The sequence below is a fragment of the Festucalex cinctus genome, chromosome 2, assembly GCF_051991245.1.
Source record: "Festucalex cinctus isolate MCC-2025b chromosome 2, RoL_Fcin_1.0, whole genome shotgun sequence".
Taxonomy (NCBI): Eukaryota; Metazoa; Chordata; class Actinopteri; order Syngnathiformes; family Syngnathidae; genus Festucalex; species Festucalex cinctus.
In genome coordinates, this window is record NC_135412.1 from 28,325,952 (window position 1) to 28,340,791 (window position 14,840).

The following is a 14,840-nucleotide window of genomic DNA, read 5'->3' on the forward strand; positions in this document are numbered from 1 at the left end:
AAAAAAAAGTAAATGGGAATTTGTCATGTAATAAAATTACATAAATCTTAAATGTTAGGCTTAAATATTTCTGTGAGTGTAATAAATACATACTACTAGGGCTGGGAATCTTTGACTGTCTCATGATTCGATTCAGAATCGATTTTCGATTCTCGATTCAAAGGATTTACGATTCAAAATTATTTGATCGACAATTGATTTCTGGTTCAATTTACAGATATGCACAACATTGTCATGATCTACTCCAGTCTGCTTTGCAAGACAAAATGACAAATAGAGACATTAAAGTGTTTTTGTTTTGTTTAAACATTTATTAATTTTGTATTATAAGTGCCTTTTTCCACAAAAACAGCATGTGGGCTACAACTGCCTTTTCCCTTTCTTCTTCATTTCTAATTTAAATAAAATAGATTTTTGGATATTAAATAACGATTCGATTAATAAATGAGAATCTCGATTCTTTTATGAATCGATTTTTTGGCACACCCCTGCTTACTACATGTAGATAGACACGAGAAATCACAGTAGACCGTCTGAACTCGGCATCAGAATTTTCCCCATTGATTAACGGAAATGCGAATAATGTATTTCAGCCCACACAGGCGCCACCATTTTTTTTGTTACGCATTAAAAAAAAAGAAAAAAGAAGAAGATATATAACACTGTATTATGTATAATCAAAATAAAATAAATTTGAGCCCCTGTGTGGGGGATAATCTACACTCACTAAATAGTTGAACTTGTCAAGGGTGTCAGGAGAGTATCTGGCTTCCTGATGTCATCAATCGCTGATTAATCATTAAGCGTTGCTAGCATGCGTGGCACTTAAAAGGCTGCTTACCTGATAGGACCCGATCGCGTTTCACAAATGACGTCATAATCAGTGGAGACACCATGACAAAGAAATTTAAGCACGATCAAACCTTTCCTTGTTCATTCCATCAAAAGGAAGAAACCTATGGACACGTTGAACGATAGCTTCATTTATCAATACAACAATTTCAAATGGAGCCATTTGCAGATGAGCGAACACATGACAGCGATGTCATCAGGTGGTGATTGGTCAAACGGCATCCTGTGAAAAAAACAGCACAAACTGAAATGCCTCACGCCATCTTTCCACCTTTTTACCCAAGCAAGAGTGTTTCTTAGCACCTTCATCCTTCAATTTACTGCGTTCTGTCGGGCTCAAACTTGATCTTTCCGTTCTGATTCTCCTTGATGGACTTATGAGACAGCTGAGCAGCCTGGACAACACCCTACCAGAAAACGGGCATCAAGATCGGAGACGACTCGACCGCACGGGAACGTCACCTCGTCGCCTTCCTGCTCCTCCTCGTCACCTTGAAGCTCCTCTTCCTCTTCTGGATGTTGTGCTCGGGCTGGAAGAGGATGACGTACACTTTGGGAATGTAGAGCATCCCGAGGGAGACGGAAGCGCTGAGAGTCATGGACACGGTCAAAGTCGCCGTCTGGATGAACATCTGAAGGGAGGACACACTTTGAGAAGGCTAAAAATTGAATCTAGATTACAAACAACCAGTACAACCTAAAATTATTATTATTTTTTTTGCTAATGTATCAAAATGAAATAACGCAACTGTACTTAGGCGAGATTCTCTCATGAACCACTTGAGGGAGCCTGTGTAAATGCATATCCATATTACATCGAATACATCTTATTTGATCTAATCTCATAAAAGTTATTTAAGGTTATTTCTATATTTTTTTGTGATTTATGTTTTTTTATGTGTGCTGTCAGATTTTAAATATGCACCTATAAAACTAACATCCGCAACAAGCAGGATTCACCTGATTACGAGCTCTGGACTAGACAGAAACAAGCTGCTTGCTTCCATAATTACAGCCTGCATCAAATGAGATTATAATTCTAATCTGTACAATCCCAGCTGGTGTGCTTAGATGACTCCAACACTTCTAAAGTCCATTAAAAGTCGGCTTTCCTGACCTAAGACTGAACCACCCACCCCTGGGGCTTTAAAGAAAAAAAAAGAAGAAAAAAACACTCAGCAGGAGGAAGAAAGCTTTCAATAAATCACGACTGATTCCGTTGTACTCGATTACATCTACTCTGCCACTAGATGGCAGCAGCAAACTTAACTTCACAAGATCTGGCCGCTGTCAGTTCATGCTGCAGTCTAGCAGTGAGGCATATTCGTATCTAAAATGTTTTCTTGTATCTCAAGACAACAACAACAGCAACAATAATTGGTATCTAAAAAAAAAAAAATAAAAAAAAAAAAACACACACACAAAATCAAGGTTCTCAACCTATCTCCAAGGCACCAATGTAATAAAAATACTTACTTAAACATGTAATAAGCACACTCATTCACAAACTGCAATGACCACAACCGACGCCCAGGGACTTCATGTGCAGACTGGCTAATTATTAGACAATTTTTATTTTTGACACCCACCCATTTTTATTCGAATTTTCAAGAAATGCGAAAATACAACTGAATGAAAACGCTAGAAATTCGAAAAAGGGCCCAAAATTCTCAAAAAAAAGTTTACGTTTGCAGGTGTGGATTTTGAAGTGTATCAACAAAAAAAAAAAAAAAAAAAAAAAAAAAAAAAGGAAAATATAAATTTTGACTAAAGAAACAAGTTTTGAGAATAAACGCTGACAAGACTGGATAAACGTCACACGTTTTGACCAGATATTACGTCACAGTCACACGTATGTTTGTAGTCACAAAGCAACGGCGGACAGTAAATTAAGGTGTGTGTGGCGAGGACGATGAAACAGAAATCTTTTTGGAATTAATTAAAGAGGCGAATATTAATACTATTTTAGATGGAAAGCAGCAAACAAACACTATAGTTTATCAAGAATTACAAAAGCAATGACATCATCGCATGGCGCAGTCGCTTCCTGGTTTTCTTCTCTTCTTTTAAATTATCGGTGGATCACATCTCTAAGGTGTATACTGCCACCTACAGCGGCGGAGCCCCCTCTCAATATTCGGAAAAGAAGAACAGATGGAAACAGGCATAAGTCTCATGTCTGTTTTGTGCATTTTCAGTAAATTCGCTTAAAAAACTTGAAACAACTGAATGTAAACTTGACTATTGATTCCCACATCACTGAACAGCTCAGCCCCTGCCTTTTAAAGCCACACACATTAAAAGTCACAGATACTACAGTGGAGAATGTGAGGATGGTGACCCCAAGTGGACATATAAATGTCTGCCCCTCACATGCATATTTTGTATTGGTATTGCTGATTAATAATGCAAGTTCATTTTCTGTCTTACTTGTTTATTTGATTGGATAAACCAAACCTCGGTCCATATGAAAGATGGGAAAGTTGTTGAAAGTGTGGCGAAAAAGGCAAAAACAGTGAAGAAGATTAAGTTCAGTAAAAGGAAAATTTTGTCATTGTTGTAAGGCACCCAAAAAAGTTATTTCATTCATTATATATATTTTTAATTAATCATTAATTGGCCGATTAATCGGAATTCTATTCTGCTAAATATTTATATCGCCATTGGTTTAAAAAAATAAATAAATAAATCCATTATCAGTCTGGCCCTAGTTAGCACTTCGCCTGAGCTCAATCTATTAGTGTCCTGGTGTGCGTTCGTACCTTTTCTGTGGATTGTGCCGTACCGAAGAAGATGGGCACGAAGGCCAGCCAGACGATGCAGGTGGTGTACATGGTGAAGCCGATGGGCTTTGCCTCGTTAAAAGTCTCCGGGACTCCGCGGCTTTTCACGGCGTACACGGTGCACGTCACCTAGCAGGGCAAATGTAGCGGGTCATGCGGTTGCTCCGCTCAGTGGGCGGGGCTTGCTTGACCTCTTACCATGAGCAGGATACTGTAGCCCAAGCAGCAGATGATTGACAGGTCCGACATGTCACACTTGAGAATTCCTCGGGCCAAGTCAGGGTTTGGGGGACGGAGCTCCTCGTAGTCGACGATGGTGTGAGGCGGCACCACGGCGAACCACACAAACACGCCTAACACCTGACACGCACACACAAACACACACACACACACACCCACCCACCCACACACACACACACACACACACACCTGAGTCACACATCTGTGTATTGATTGTCAGTCACCCTGGCCATGGTTATCCACGAAGCTGAATAGAGGCAAATGGAATATGTTAATAAAAAGATAAACTCTATCAACCAATGAAGCAATTGACCAACCAAACAATCCAACCTACCAATTAATGTACTGATTAACTAGCAACCAACCAATCATCCAGTCAGCCAATCAACTGACACCAACCAAGAAACCAATCAATCGACCAACCAAACAACACAGTGACAATGATCCAACCAACCAACCAACCAACCAACCAATTAACCTTCATTTGAAGAAATATTCAATAAACAAAACCAATCAACTGACCAGCCCAACAACCACTTGACCAACAAACCAACTAATCGACCAGTTGGTCAACCAGCCAATTGACCAATCTACAATAACAACCAACCGACCAGCCAACCAATCATCTGACCAACCAACTAACCAATCAGACTAAATAACCAAATGATCAGTCAATGAATTGATCAGCCAGCCAACCAACTGATCAACCATGTAATTTAACTCATCAACCTTCCAAACGAACCAACCAACCAACCAAGAACCAACCAACCAATTAATTAATGGACTAATGAACTAAAAGCCAAACGAGTAATCAATTGAAGAACCAACTAACCTACGAATCAACAATCTATTAATTGACCAACCAAACAATAGATTGACAATCCGTCAACTAATTGATGAACCTACCAAACAATTGACCGACCAACCAACTGACCAATCGATCAACCAACAAATGTACTGACCATCCTACTAAATCAACCAACCAATCAACTGACTAATCAAGCCATTTGTCACCAGGCAGGTGGATGACCGGCCGCTATGCAAAACATTTATTCATCAGGAACACCTGGAAACAACACCAACAACAATTCCCCAGTATACGAGACTCTGGCAAAAAGAGGAAGTGGTTGTTCTCACCTGTACGGAGACGAGGATGAAGGTGATGAGCAGCTGCGAGGTGGGGCTGATGAACTTGGGCGGCGTCACCGATCGCTTGCCCTGTTCGAAGATGCGATAGATGCGGTTGGTTTTGGTCAACATGGCGGAGTACGTGATGGCCATGCCCAGGCCCAGCAGGAGGCGGCGGAACGCACAAACGACCACGCCGGGCTCGGCGATCATCAGGAACGTGATCAAATAGATCAAAAAGATCCCTGACAGAGGACATCATGTCATCATACATCAGCAAAGGCTTTTGTACGTACTTATATTATTTATATTTTGATGGGACTTTTTTTTTGGTTGGGGTCAGCTCATCCCTGTCAGTGGGCACCAGTCTTGTACAGGACTGTCTCAGAAAATTAGAATATTGTGATAAAGGCCATTATTTTCTGTAATGCAATTAAATAAGCAAAAATGCCATACATTCTGGATTCATTACAAGTCAACTGAAATATTGCAAGCCTTTTATTGTTTTAATATCACTGATTAAGGCATTTTGTTTACTTGGTCTGAGGAAATATTCTAATATTTTGAGATAGGATATTTGAGTTTTCTTAAGCTGTAAGCCATAATCAGCAATATTAAAATAATGAAAAGGCTTGCAATATTTCAGTTGATTTGTAATGAATCCAGAATGTATGGCATTTTTGCTTATTTAATTGCATTACAGAAAATAATGGACTTGATCACAATATTATAATTTTATGAGACAGTCCTGTATGTGCCAGTCTTGCATGTGTACCTTTAGTGTGCAACCTGCCTTGTATGTGTACCAGTCTTGACTATGCATCCGGCCTTAGTGTGTACCAAATGTGTACCAGTGTGTCTTAAGTGTGTACCTGTCTTTAGTGTGCACCAGTCTTGAACATGCACCAGTCTTGAGCATGCAACAGTCTCGTGTGTGTGTGTGTGTGTGCGTGCCAGTTTTGAGCGTATGCACCTGTCTTTAGTGTGTACCAGTCTTGTGTGTGTACCTGTCCTTAGTGTGTACCAGTATTGACTGTGTGCCTGTCTTTAGTGTGCACCTTTCTTTAGTGTGTACCAGTCTTGACTGTGTGTCTTTCTTTAGTTTGTACCAGTCTTGAGTGTGTACCACTTGAGTATGTACCAGTCTTAAGTGTGTACCAGTCTTGAGTGTGGACCTTTCTTTTGTGTTTACCAGTCTTGGGTGTGTACCTTTCTTTAGTGTGTACCAGTCTTGACTGTGTGCCTTTCTTTAGTTTGTACCAGTCTTGAGTGTGTACCACTTGAGTATGTACCAGTCTTGAGTGTGTACCAGTCTTGAGTGTGTACCTTTCTTTTGTGTCTACCAGTCTTGAGTGTGTACCTTTCTTTTGTGTCTACCAGTCTTGGGTGTGTACCTTTCTTTTGTGTGTACCAGTCTTGACTGTGCCCCTGTCTTTAGTGTACACCTGTCCTTAGTGTGTACCAGTCTTGACTGTGTGCCTGTCTTTAGTGTGTACCCGGCTTGAGTGTGTTCCTTTCTTTAGATTGTACCAGTCTTGAGTGTGTACCAGTCTTTAGTGTGTACCTTTCTTTTGTGTATACCATTCATGACTGTGTGCCTGTCTTTAGTGTGCACCTTTCTTGAGTGTGTACCGGGCTTGAGTGTATACCTTTCTTTAGTGTGTACCAGTCTTGAGTGTGTACCTGTCCTTGTGTGCTCTTGTCTTTACTGTGTACCTTTCTTTAGTGTGTAACAGCCTTGACTGTGTCCCCTGTCTTCAGTGTGTACCTGGCTGTCTTTAGTGTGTACCAGTCTTGAGTGTGTACCTGTTCTTAGTGTGAAACACTTTTTGCGCATGTCACCAACCTGTCAGTAAAACGTAGCTGAGCTCCCGCCCAGACGCTCTGACAATGGGCGTGTCGTTAAATCGGATGAAGGTGATGACCACCGTGCAGGTCGCCAGGATCCCGAGCATGGAAAGGGAGGCGGGTACAAGGGCCCAGGGCGAGTTCCACTCCAGCTTGATGATGGGCGTAGGACGACACGCGGTCCTGTTGGGAACCGGCCGCATGTCCGACGGACACGTCTCACAGGTGAACTGGTCCGCTTGGTACTGATAGCCGTCACAGAGCTGAAGCAAGGGAGGGTGAGGACTTTCAGGTTTCTGTACTTTACTTTTATTTTTCACTCTCATACATGCAAACAGACATAGAGGAGATTACCTCACAGTGCCAACAACAGGGGACCCCCTTGACCATCTTCTTCCTCTCTCCTGGCTGACAAGGGAAACTGCAAATGGAGTCTGGAAGTGACTTCTCTCCTCCAGACCACTGCATCTCGTCCAGCTGACACACACAAACATTCACACGGTCACATGATTGGCCACGTCCGTTTGGGACCGACGGGAGCCTTACGTTGAGACGCAGGTTGTTGGTCCACTGGCCGATGACGTGGTAGCCAGGATGACTGTGATTGGTCATCTGGAACTGGAAGATGTCGTAACGGCCGGGAGCGTCTCCGTTCTCGTTGAACAAGACGCTGGTGCCTGCACTTCCTGGTGGGGGGAATAAGATACGCCCCCTCAACTCAACTTTGCTCCGTGTATCCGCACAGACACGTTTTTCAATGTACGTCAACGGACGGACCGTTGAAGTTGACGTCCCGGATGTAGTCGAGCAAGGCGCGACCCTCCACGGGGTCCATGGCGCTGCACACGCCGCCGTCCGATTGGTCGCCACAGAGCTGTTGCTGCATGCTGTGCAGGGCGTAGGCGACGGCATACACGGCGTCGATCACAAACTGAACCTTGCCCTCCTGCTCGTACGGAGAGTCCCGGCCGATTCTCTCCTGCCCTGCGGGGGTTTGTGGAGGTTGTGATAGGTCGACATCCAAAAAAAGAATTTGAGCCCACCTGTGCATTTCTTCTTGCTGGGGTCCACCTCGACTCCAGGTCGGGTGAGTTTACAACGGAAGTCGTCTTCCCAGAACTCATTGAACCAAATATTTCTGCGATTGTTCTCCAGAGAGCGAGACGTGAAGTAGTGATCAAAGCCTTGAACACACATTCACATATTCAGTACACCAGTCCCGCCAGAGTCGTGAAGTCCAGAGGAACGATCAAAGGAAAGAAAGATGAAGCAAAGTGAAGTCCAACACAGTCTGTGTTCTTACGGTCGATGGACGCTCGTTTGGGCAGGATGGTGACGGCCCCCTCGGCGACGTCCTCCAGCTCCATGACGGGCGAGCTTTTCGCCCCCCAGCTGTCGGAGCCCACAAACAGGAAGTGTCCCGTCAAGTTGGCACGCTTGGCCGCCTCCAGGACCTGTCTGTCACAAGCACAAGGGGCTTGGTAAGTGGGTGGGGTGCCCCAAGGATGGGACCAATTCGGCAGCAAGTATTTACTTGATATCGTCCTCGTTGGCAAAGATGATGACCCCCCTGGCGTTGCTGGTCTCCATCAAACGATTGACAATCTTGTCGAACTCGCCGTCTGTTGGCTCACGGGGAATTTTCACCGACTGGGCAATACACACGCCGCCTGGGACAAACATGTCAATGCACTGGCTTATTACATTGTAATACTAAGAGTCATGCTTATTACATTGTAATAAGACTCTGCTTTTACTGGACTGCGTTTTATTTATTTATATATATATATAGCGCTTTAACTATACCATTTGGTGCCCAAAGAGCTATACAATTTAAGCCTCACAGTCACCCATTCAGACACCACGCTTATTACATGTCTATTACATTGTAATAGAACACAACCATGAATTTTAAATCAATTGTATACTGTAAACTATATAATATGTGAATGGAGAGACGCACACAATAAATGCGTATGTGAATGGACAGGCACCTTACCGGCCTCCCTTGAGATCTGCACGAAGGCATCCACTCCGCTCTCGCCATAGTTTCCCTCGGACGCCAACGTCGACACGTAGTTCCAGCCCAGAGCTTTGACGATGTCCAACATAGCCTGCGCCTGGTACGAGTCCGGCGGGACCACTCGGGAGAAGAAGTCGTAGCGGTTGTTGTCACTCAGTTCCGGAGCCGTCGAGGCATAGCTCACCTGAGGGATCTGAATGAGAGGCAGAACGCGTCAACAACCAATCCAGATTGGAAAGAAAGTTTACATTGTGTGTATGTGTGAATGGAAAAAACAGATGTTAACAGTCTGTGTGTGAATGGACAGACATATTTACACAGACAAGGACAAACGACAGTCAAAAGGATTAAAGTTGCGCAACAGCCCAAATGTGTGTCACGCTTCAATCAAGGGAGTAACAATCACATTAGGACACACGGTGTGTGAGATTAGTGCGTGTTGTAACACAAGCACTTTCGCACAAAAGACTCACAATAACTAAAAACGCGACATTTGATGGCAGCAAAATGTGATGAGCAGAAGGTTACCATGGTGACCATATTCATGTTAGTCTGTTATCGCTTCTTATTACGGCCATCTTTCAAGTTTCAACTGATTGCTTGTTATGCTCTTTGCCCTGCTTGGGCACACACATACACAGTCATTAAAAAACATTAAAAGCAGCAACAAAGCAGACACTAATTGCTCCCAAATTAATCCAGCATGTGCAGACTGTCGGTCTGTGTTTTTACATAACCAAAACATATGATAGTGTTTATTTATATGTGCCCTGCTACTGACTGGCGAGTGGCGACTATATGCCACTGGCTGCTGACCAGTCGAGGGATTACCTCAAAGAGGCGCAGGATGTTGGCCACCATGATGGACACGGAGCTCGCCGAGGCGCCGATGACCGCCACCACGCGCTCGGGCTTCCGGATGACGGGCGGCCGGCCGTCGGCGCAGCGAATGTCGGACGTGTCCTTCTGGATGAGCGCCTGCACGAACGTCAGCGACTGCTCCAGGGCGTAGGTGTCCCGCGAGCACGTGTCCAGGATGCGAGCGCCCAGCGTGATGTTGGGCAGCAGCGAGGGCTCGGCGTTGATCTGGTCCAGTGCGTACAACATGGCCTCCATGCGGTGGATGCCCTTCTCCTTCTTCAGTTCGCCGCAGGGCAGGCCGTGGGGCCCGCGGGCGTGGATGGGGAACAGGCCACCCAGGGTGATGTCGCCCGGGATCTTGATGGAGTGCGGGTGGAAATGTTGGTGGGAGGCCCGCACGCGGACCGAGAGATCCAGGAGGAAGAGGAGGATGGACAATGGCATTCTTATGCGATGATGTTCACTTGACTATCTTCATCCTGCTCGTGTGTGGTGCCTGGGAACAATCAATACAAGTAATCCCCTCTTCATCGCGGGTTCCAGGTTCATGGATTGCTTTAATACTGCTTCTATCGTGTTCCGCCTCGGTTATTTTTGTGTAATTCCAGAAGATGGCACCACACTATTGCTTGACACTACATTTGAAAGAAGAATGAAAACAGGAAGTAGTTCAAGTCATTCTAGTTTTTACACTGATCTGAATATATGGCTGGTGTTAAGTTTAAAGTGTATATATTATATGTATTTGCTAAAATGCTTTACACTCATGTAAACTTTAAATGAATTGCTTTCTTCAGATGAACTGTACCAGACAATGTGGCTGTGTTTAAAATGAGTCACACCGTCTGGGGCAGAAGCGAAACGAGAACTTTCACTGCTAATGGATTATCACATGCTTATTTGCAACACACTTACATCCAAGCAGACAGATATGTTATTTTAAGATAATACAGTGTTGCACTATTGCACTTTCCCACCCCTTAGTAGTGCAACGCTATTTTTTGTAACCGGATAGGGAACAATCCCCAATAAAAAGAGAGGACACGAGAATTGCCAGAGCATCTTTGACAGCTTGTACCTGGCAACTCTACTCTCCTCGCTATGAGTAAAAACGAATAAGTCTTGTCTTCTCATCCTTGTGTTGTCATTCTATTATGTTTTGGTGTGTAAACCTAACAGCTGGATAGCCGATAGGCCAAGACTTTTGAAGTCAAAGGCCACCGTATTGCTCCTCCCAAGAAACGTTTCTTGGCATATGATCCTATACATTTACAGTGTCGAAATTGGCAAATATTTGAGACAATAGAAACAGTAAAGATTAACAAGAGGACTCGACATTTTACAACTTGCCTTAAATAAATTTATAAATTATATGCTTAATGATGTTTAGAGGAGGAAACATGTATATTTTGTTAATTAAAGAATTACAACTGTAATTGGGGCAGCCATTTTACCATTTATTGTCGACGTAAAATGACATTGTAGCTGCTCAGTGCTCAGGGAACAACCAATCACGTTGCACATACTGTACATTACTGTAAAGAAAAAAAAATGGTTGACCTCCCCTTTGAGTTTAAATAGCTTTAAAAAACAAAAAAAACACACAAAAAAAACAAAACAAAAAAACCTAAGTGCTAGAAATGCTATAAAAAAAAAAACATGGCTATGGAGTATTTTAATAGGGTACTTCCTTTACTGACTATTTCATTTGTAGGGGTGATCTAGAACATAAAACGCAATGATGGAGGAGGGACTACTTCACTTTGTACAGTGTTAAGTACTGTTGAAAATACCGGAAAATCTGCAAATAACCGAGACCAAAAAAAAAAAGGCCTGATTGCCAAAAGATGGTGGCAAAGCACAATGTGAACCTCATCAATTCAGTTATTTGCCAACAAGACGCCATGTTTAAATTTCCACTCTGTCTATTTATAATCACTTACCTGTCAAATGTAAATTACAAAGCACTGTTGAAAACAGTTTCCATCAACTCACATTTTCTTTTTGACTGACACTTCACACATTTAAAACTCCGATCGTAAAATAGAAGGCTCATCATTCAAGATATTTGTCCTGTTTTCTTAAGGGTTTCTTTACTAGTAGTGTTAAACCATTTGCACTTTTGCTATCCAGGAGGATGTGTGACGTCACGGTATAAAAAAATAATAATAATAATAATAATAATAATAATTAAAAAAAAGTCCACTGCCTGTGTGTGAAAGCACACTCAGATGCTCACAGCAATGTACTGCTTTGCCATGCTTATCAAAAACACTTGCAGCAGAGTAATAACAATTTTACACAGTCACCCCTCCTCTGATTCGAGATCAGAGGCTGCAAATTTGCCCGGTTGCCTCAGTGCATTGAGAGGTAGTGGGCTCAATCTCACAGACCATCCCTCACTTAGAAAAAAAAAAAAGAAGAAAAAATCCGCTTTCAATCAAGTTCCCTTTAAAATAAAGATATACAATTTGACCTTAAGCATGTTGAATATTTACCCTAAGGCACATTTTTATTTAAATTACTTCAATGAAAAAATGCACTTTCATTATATAATGAAACCCTCCACCCCCACCTGCTGTCATGGTGCAATCAGGATTATCGTCTACATTCGACTGGACCAACGTCAGATAACACTTCCAAATAAATTATTAAGAACAATAATAATTAAACTACAGTCGTGCAAACGTGTTGTAGTTGAAGAATCTTACTTACGCAGGAAGTCCCTCCTCCCGGGCAGGGGGGCTCACGTCCTGGCTACCCTACTGTGGAGGTTCTGGTCTGTTCAAGCTCACCTGGCGGATGGGGAAATTATCCACCTCATAACAGACGCTCCAATCAGCACAATGTGTGTGCGCGGACTTTTACAGGAGTGCTGTCATTGGCCGACACTGACCTCTGGTGGTGAAGATTATGTCATTAAAACAATTCTCACCAACCAAAATCCCCGCTTTTTAAACTTTTTAAAATAACATAATAAAAGTATTTAAACCATGAAGTTTCACTCGCTCACAAACACTATAATATTTTTTTGAAGAGTGCCTTTAAGGGGCGTGGCCTAGTGAGTGACATCGGGAGGTTTTGCTGCATTCGAAGATGGTCAGGACTCAGAAGTCGGACTTTTCCGAGCTTTTCCGAGTTCTAACCAGGAAGTGTGTACGGAAACGCCTGTTAAGACTATCGGTGAGCCGGCACGATCGGTGACGCGCATGCGTGGAAGATCCCGCCATCTAGGATCGCCAACTCCGGCAACCACACTAGAACAAATACCTTTATATGCATACGGGATAGTGCGCGTTCGTAACAACACGATACAATATGAAAAAAACAGATCATTGATGCATTTTAAAATAGCTTATTGATGCATTTTAAAGTAACTAAGTAAATTTTAATCCTATAAGATTAACATTTTACTTTTGACCTCATTACATTATAGTGAGTCTGCATTGTTGCACTATACAGTAAGTCTACGCTGTGTGTGTTTTAAATGACCCCCCTGCCTCACCCACCCTCAAAACCTATCATATGATATTGGCCACACATTATGTTCTAAAGACAATTTAAAATTTTTTTTACTGCGGACTAAACGTAAATTATAAGAATGAAGACTCACTAGGAATGTAATGGGGTCAAAAGTAAAACGTTCGTCTTTAAAACCTGTACAATTAAAATAGTTTCTTTATAATGCATCAACAATCTAAGATCTTATTTTCAATGTTGTATCACGTTTTTACGACCGCGCGCTATGGCGCAGGCATATAAAGGTATTTTGTTCTAGTGAAGGTGCCGGAGTTGGCGATCCAAAATGGCGGGATCTTCTGCACATGCGCGTCACCGATCGTGCCGGGTCACCGATAGAGCCTTGATAACGCCCCCTCGAACTCGGAAATTCCACTTGCGAAGTCGGAAAAATAACAAAGGACCCCCGACTTCAACGGACTACAAGTGACGTCAATGGCAACCCCTTCGGAAACACAGACGTGAATGGTAGAACACAACTCGAGTATCAAACTAGATAGCTTTCAAGATTCATAAATGTTCGACATAACTCCACATAACATTATCTCCCTGCATGTATACGGTGAATTACTGAATTGTATGGAATGCTTATGAAATAAGTAGAGCTGTCAAACGATTAAATTTTTTAATCAGATTAATCACATCTTAGAATTTTGATTAATCACTGACGTAAAAATGCCCCCCCCCACAGAATTTGCCCATAAATTTGAAGCGCACCTGTTGTGTGTTAATTTTTTCGACATTTAATGTTATGAGGATGTCTTCAAAAATTTATATTCACTGCACACGCTCATCCTGCTTTTTCTAATCAGTTAATTATTTGCATAATTTAAAATGGGAAAAAATGACCTACGGCATATGTAAACATTTATTAAATGCTTTACTTTAATGCATGTAGTTATGTTTATTGCTCAAACTCCAACAGCTATCTTTAACTTAACCATCTGCTGTCGGCTAAAAAGGATCATCTGCGGTCAAAATTAATAGTGTGATTAATCTGTGGTAATACAATGATTAATGCGGTAGTTTTTTGTGCTTTAACGCTTTAACTTTGACAGCACTAGAAATAAGATAAAAACAATAAATGAAGCAAAATTGCGATAAGTACAAGTTTTGCTGGAGGTCAAAATGAGTTTTGAGGACCAAAATAATAATAAAAAAAAATTACCACAAGCCGCCATTTTGGTTTTTTTTTTTACTTTCGCCTCGAACGCTTTCAGGTCAGAACTGCGAAAAACCAACTCTGATATATCCAATTTCCGACCATCCTCGAATGCAGCATTTGACACCTGCTCCGTATAGAAATTTAGTAGTTTCATTATCTTCTCCGTAATTTTTGAGAATGTTCTCATTTTGTATTTATGTGGTGACGGTGTAGTTCAAACTTCGGCAATCGACTCCCAACACAAAAGCTTTTTTTTTAAAAAAACACAAAAAAAAACAAACAATGAAGATACTAAGATATAGAATGAAAAAAAAATACTTCCCTTTTTCAACCATTTTGTGTTTGTGCAAATGTAAAGAAACTTGTCATGGGTACAGATTCTTCTCTGATTTGGACATTTCCAACTTAATTTAATATACTT

General features: G+C 42.1%; 1 protein-coding gene across 1 annotated transcript; it reads right to left on the minus strand.

The window, feature by feature from the left end:
• Positions 1 to 336: 336 nt before the first annotated feature.
• On the minus strand, positions 337 to 12,721 carry LOC144014393 (metabotropic glutamate receptor 6-like). The gene is made up of 16 exons (XM_077514215.1): positions 12,451 to 12,721; positions 9,706 to 10,370; positions 8,851 to 9,067; positions 8,386 to 8,521; positions 8,155 to 8,309; positions 7,895 to 8,035; positions 7,629 to 7,835; positions 7,398 to 7,537; positions 7,206 to 7,328; positions 6,850 to 7,114; positions 5,013 to 5,248; positions 3,834 to 3,995; positions 3,615 to 3,764; positions 1,344 to 1,484; positions 1,156 to 1,259; positions 337 to 1,075 (listed from the first exon to the last, which is right to left on the minus strand). Exons 2-15 carry the CDS (start codon positions 10,177 to 10,179, stop codon positions 1,170 to 1,172), a joined length of 2,637 nt encoding a protein of 878 aa, XP_077370341.1. The 5' UTR covers positions 10,180 to 10,370; positions 12,451 to 12,721; the 3' UTR covers positions 337 to 1,075; positions 1,156 to 1,169.
• Between the last annotated feature and the right edge of the window lie 2,119 nt (positions 12,722 to 14,840).

What these genes read in the sequence shown, in the direction of transcription:
- LOC144014393 (XM_077514215.1), bottom strand. Translation starts at nt 10,179, where the DNA reads ATGCCATTGTCCATCCTCCTCTTCCTCCTGGATCTCTCGGTCCGCGTG. An exon ending in CAAACGAGCGTCCATCGACC is followed by an intron (nt 8,036 to 8,154) that starts GTAAGAACACAG and finishes TGTGTGTTCAAG; the next exon opens with GCTTTGATCACTACTTCACG. An exon ending in TCATCCTCGTCTCCGTACAG is followed by an intron (nt 3,996 to 5,012) that starts GTGAGAACAACC and finishes TGTGCGTGTCAG; the next exon opens with GTGTTAGGCGTGTTTGTGTG.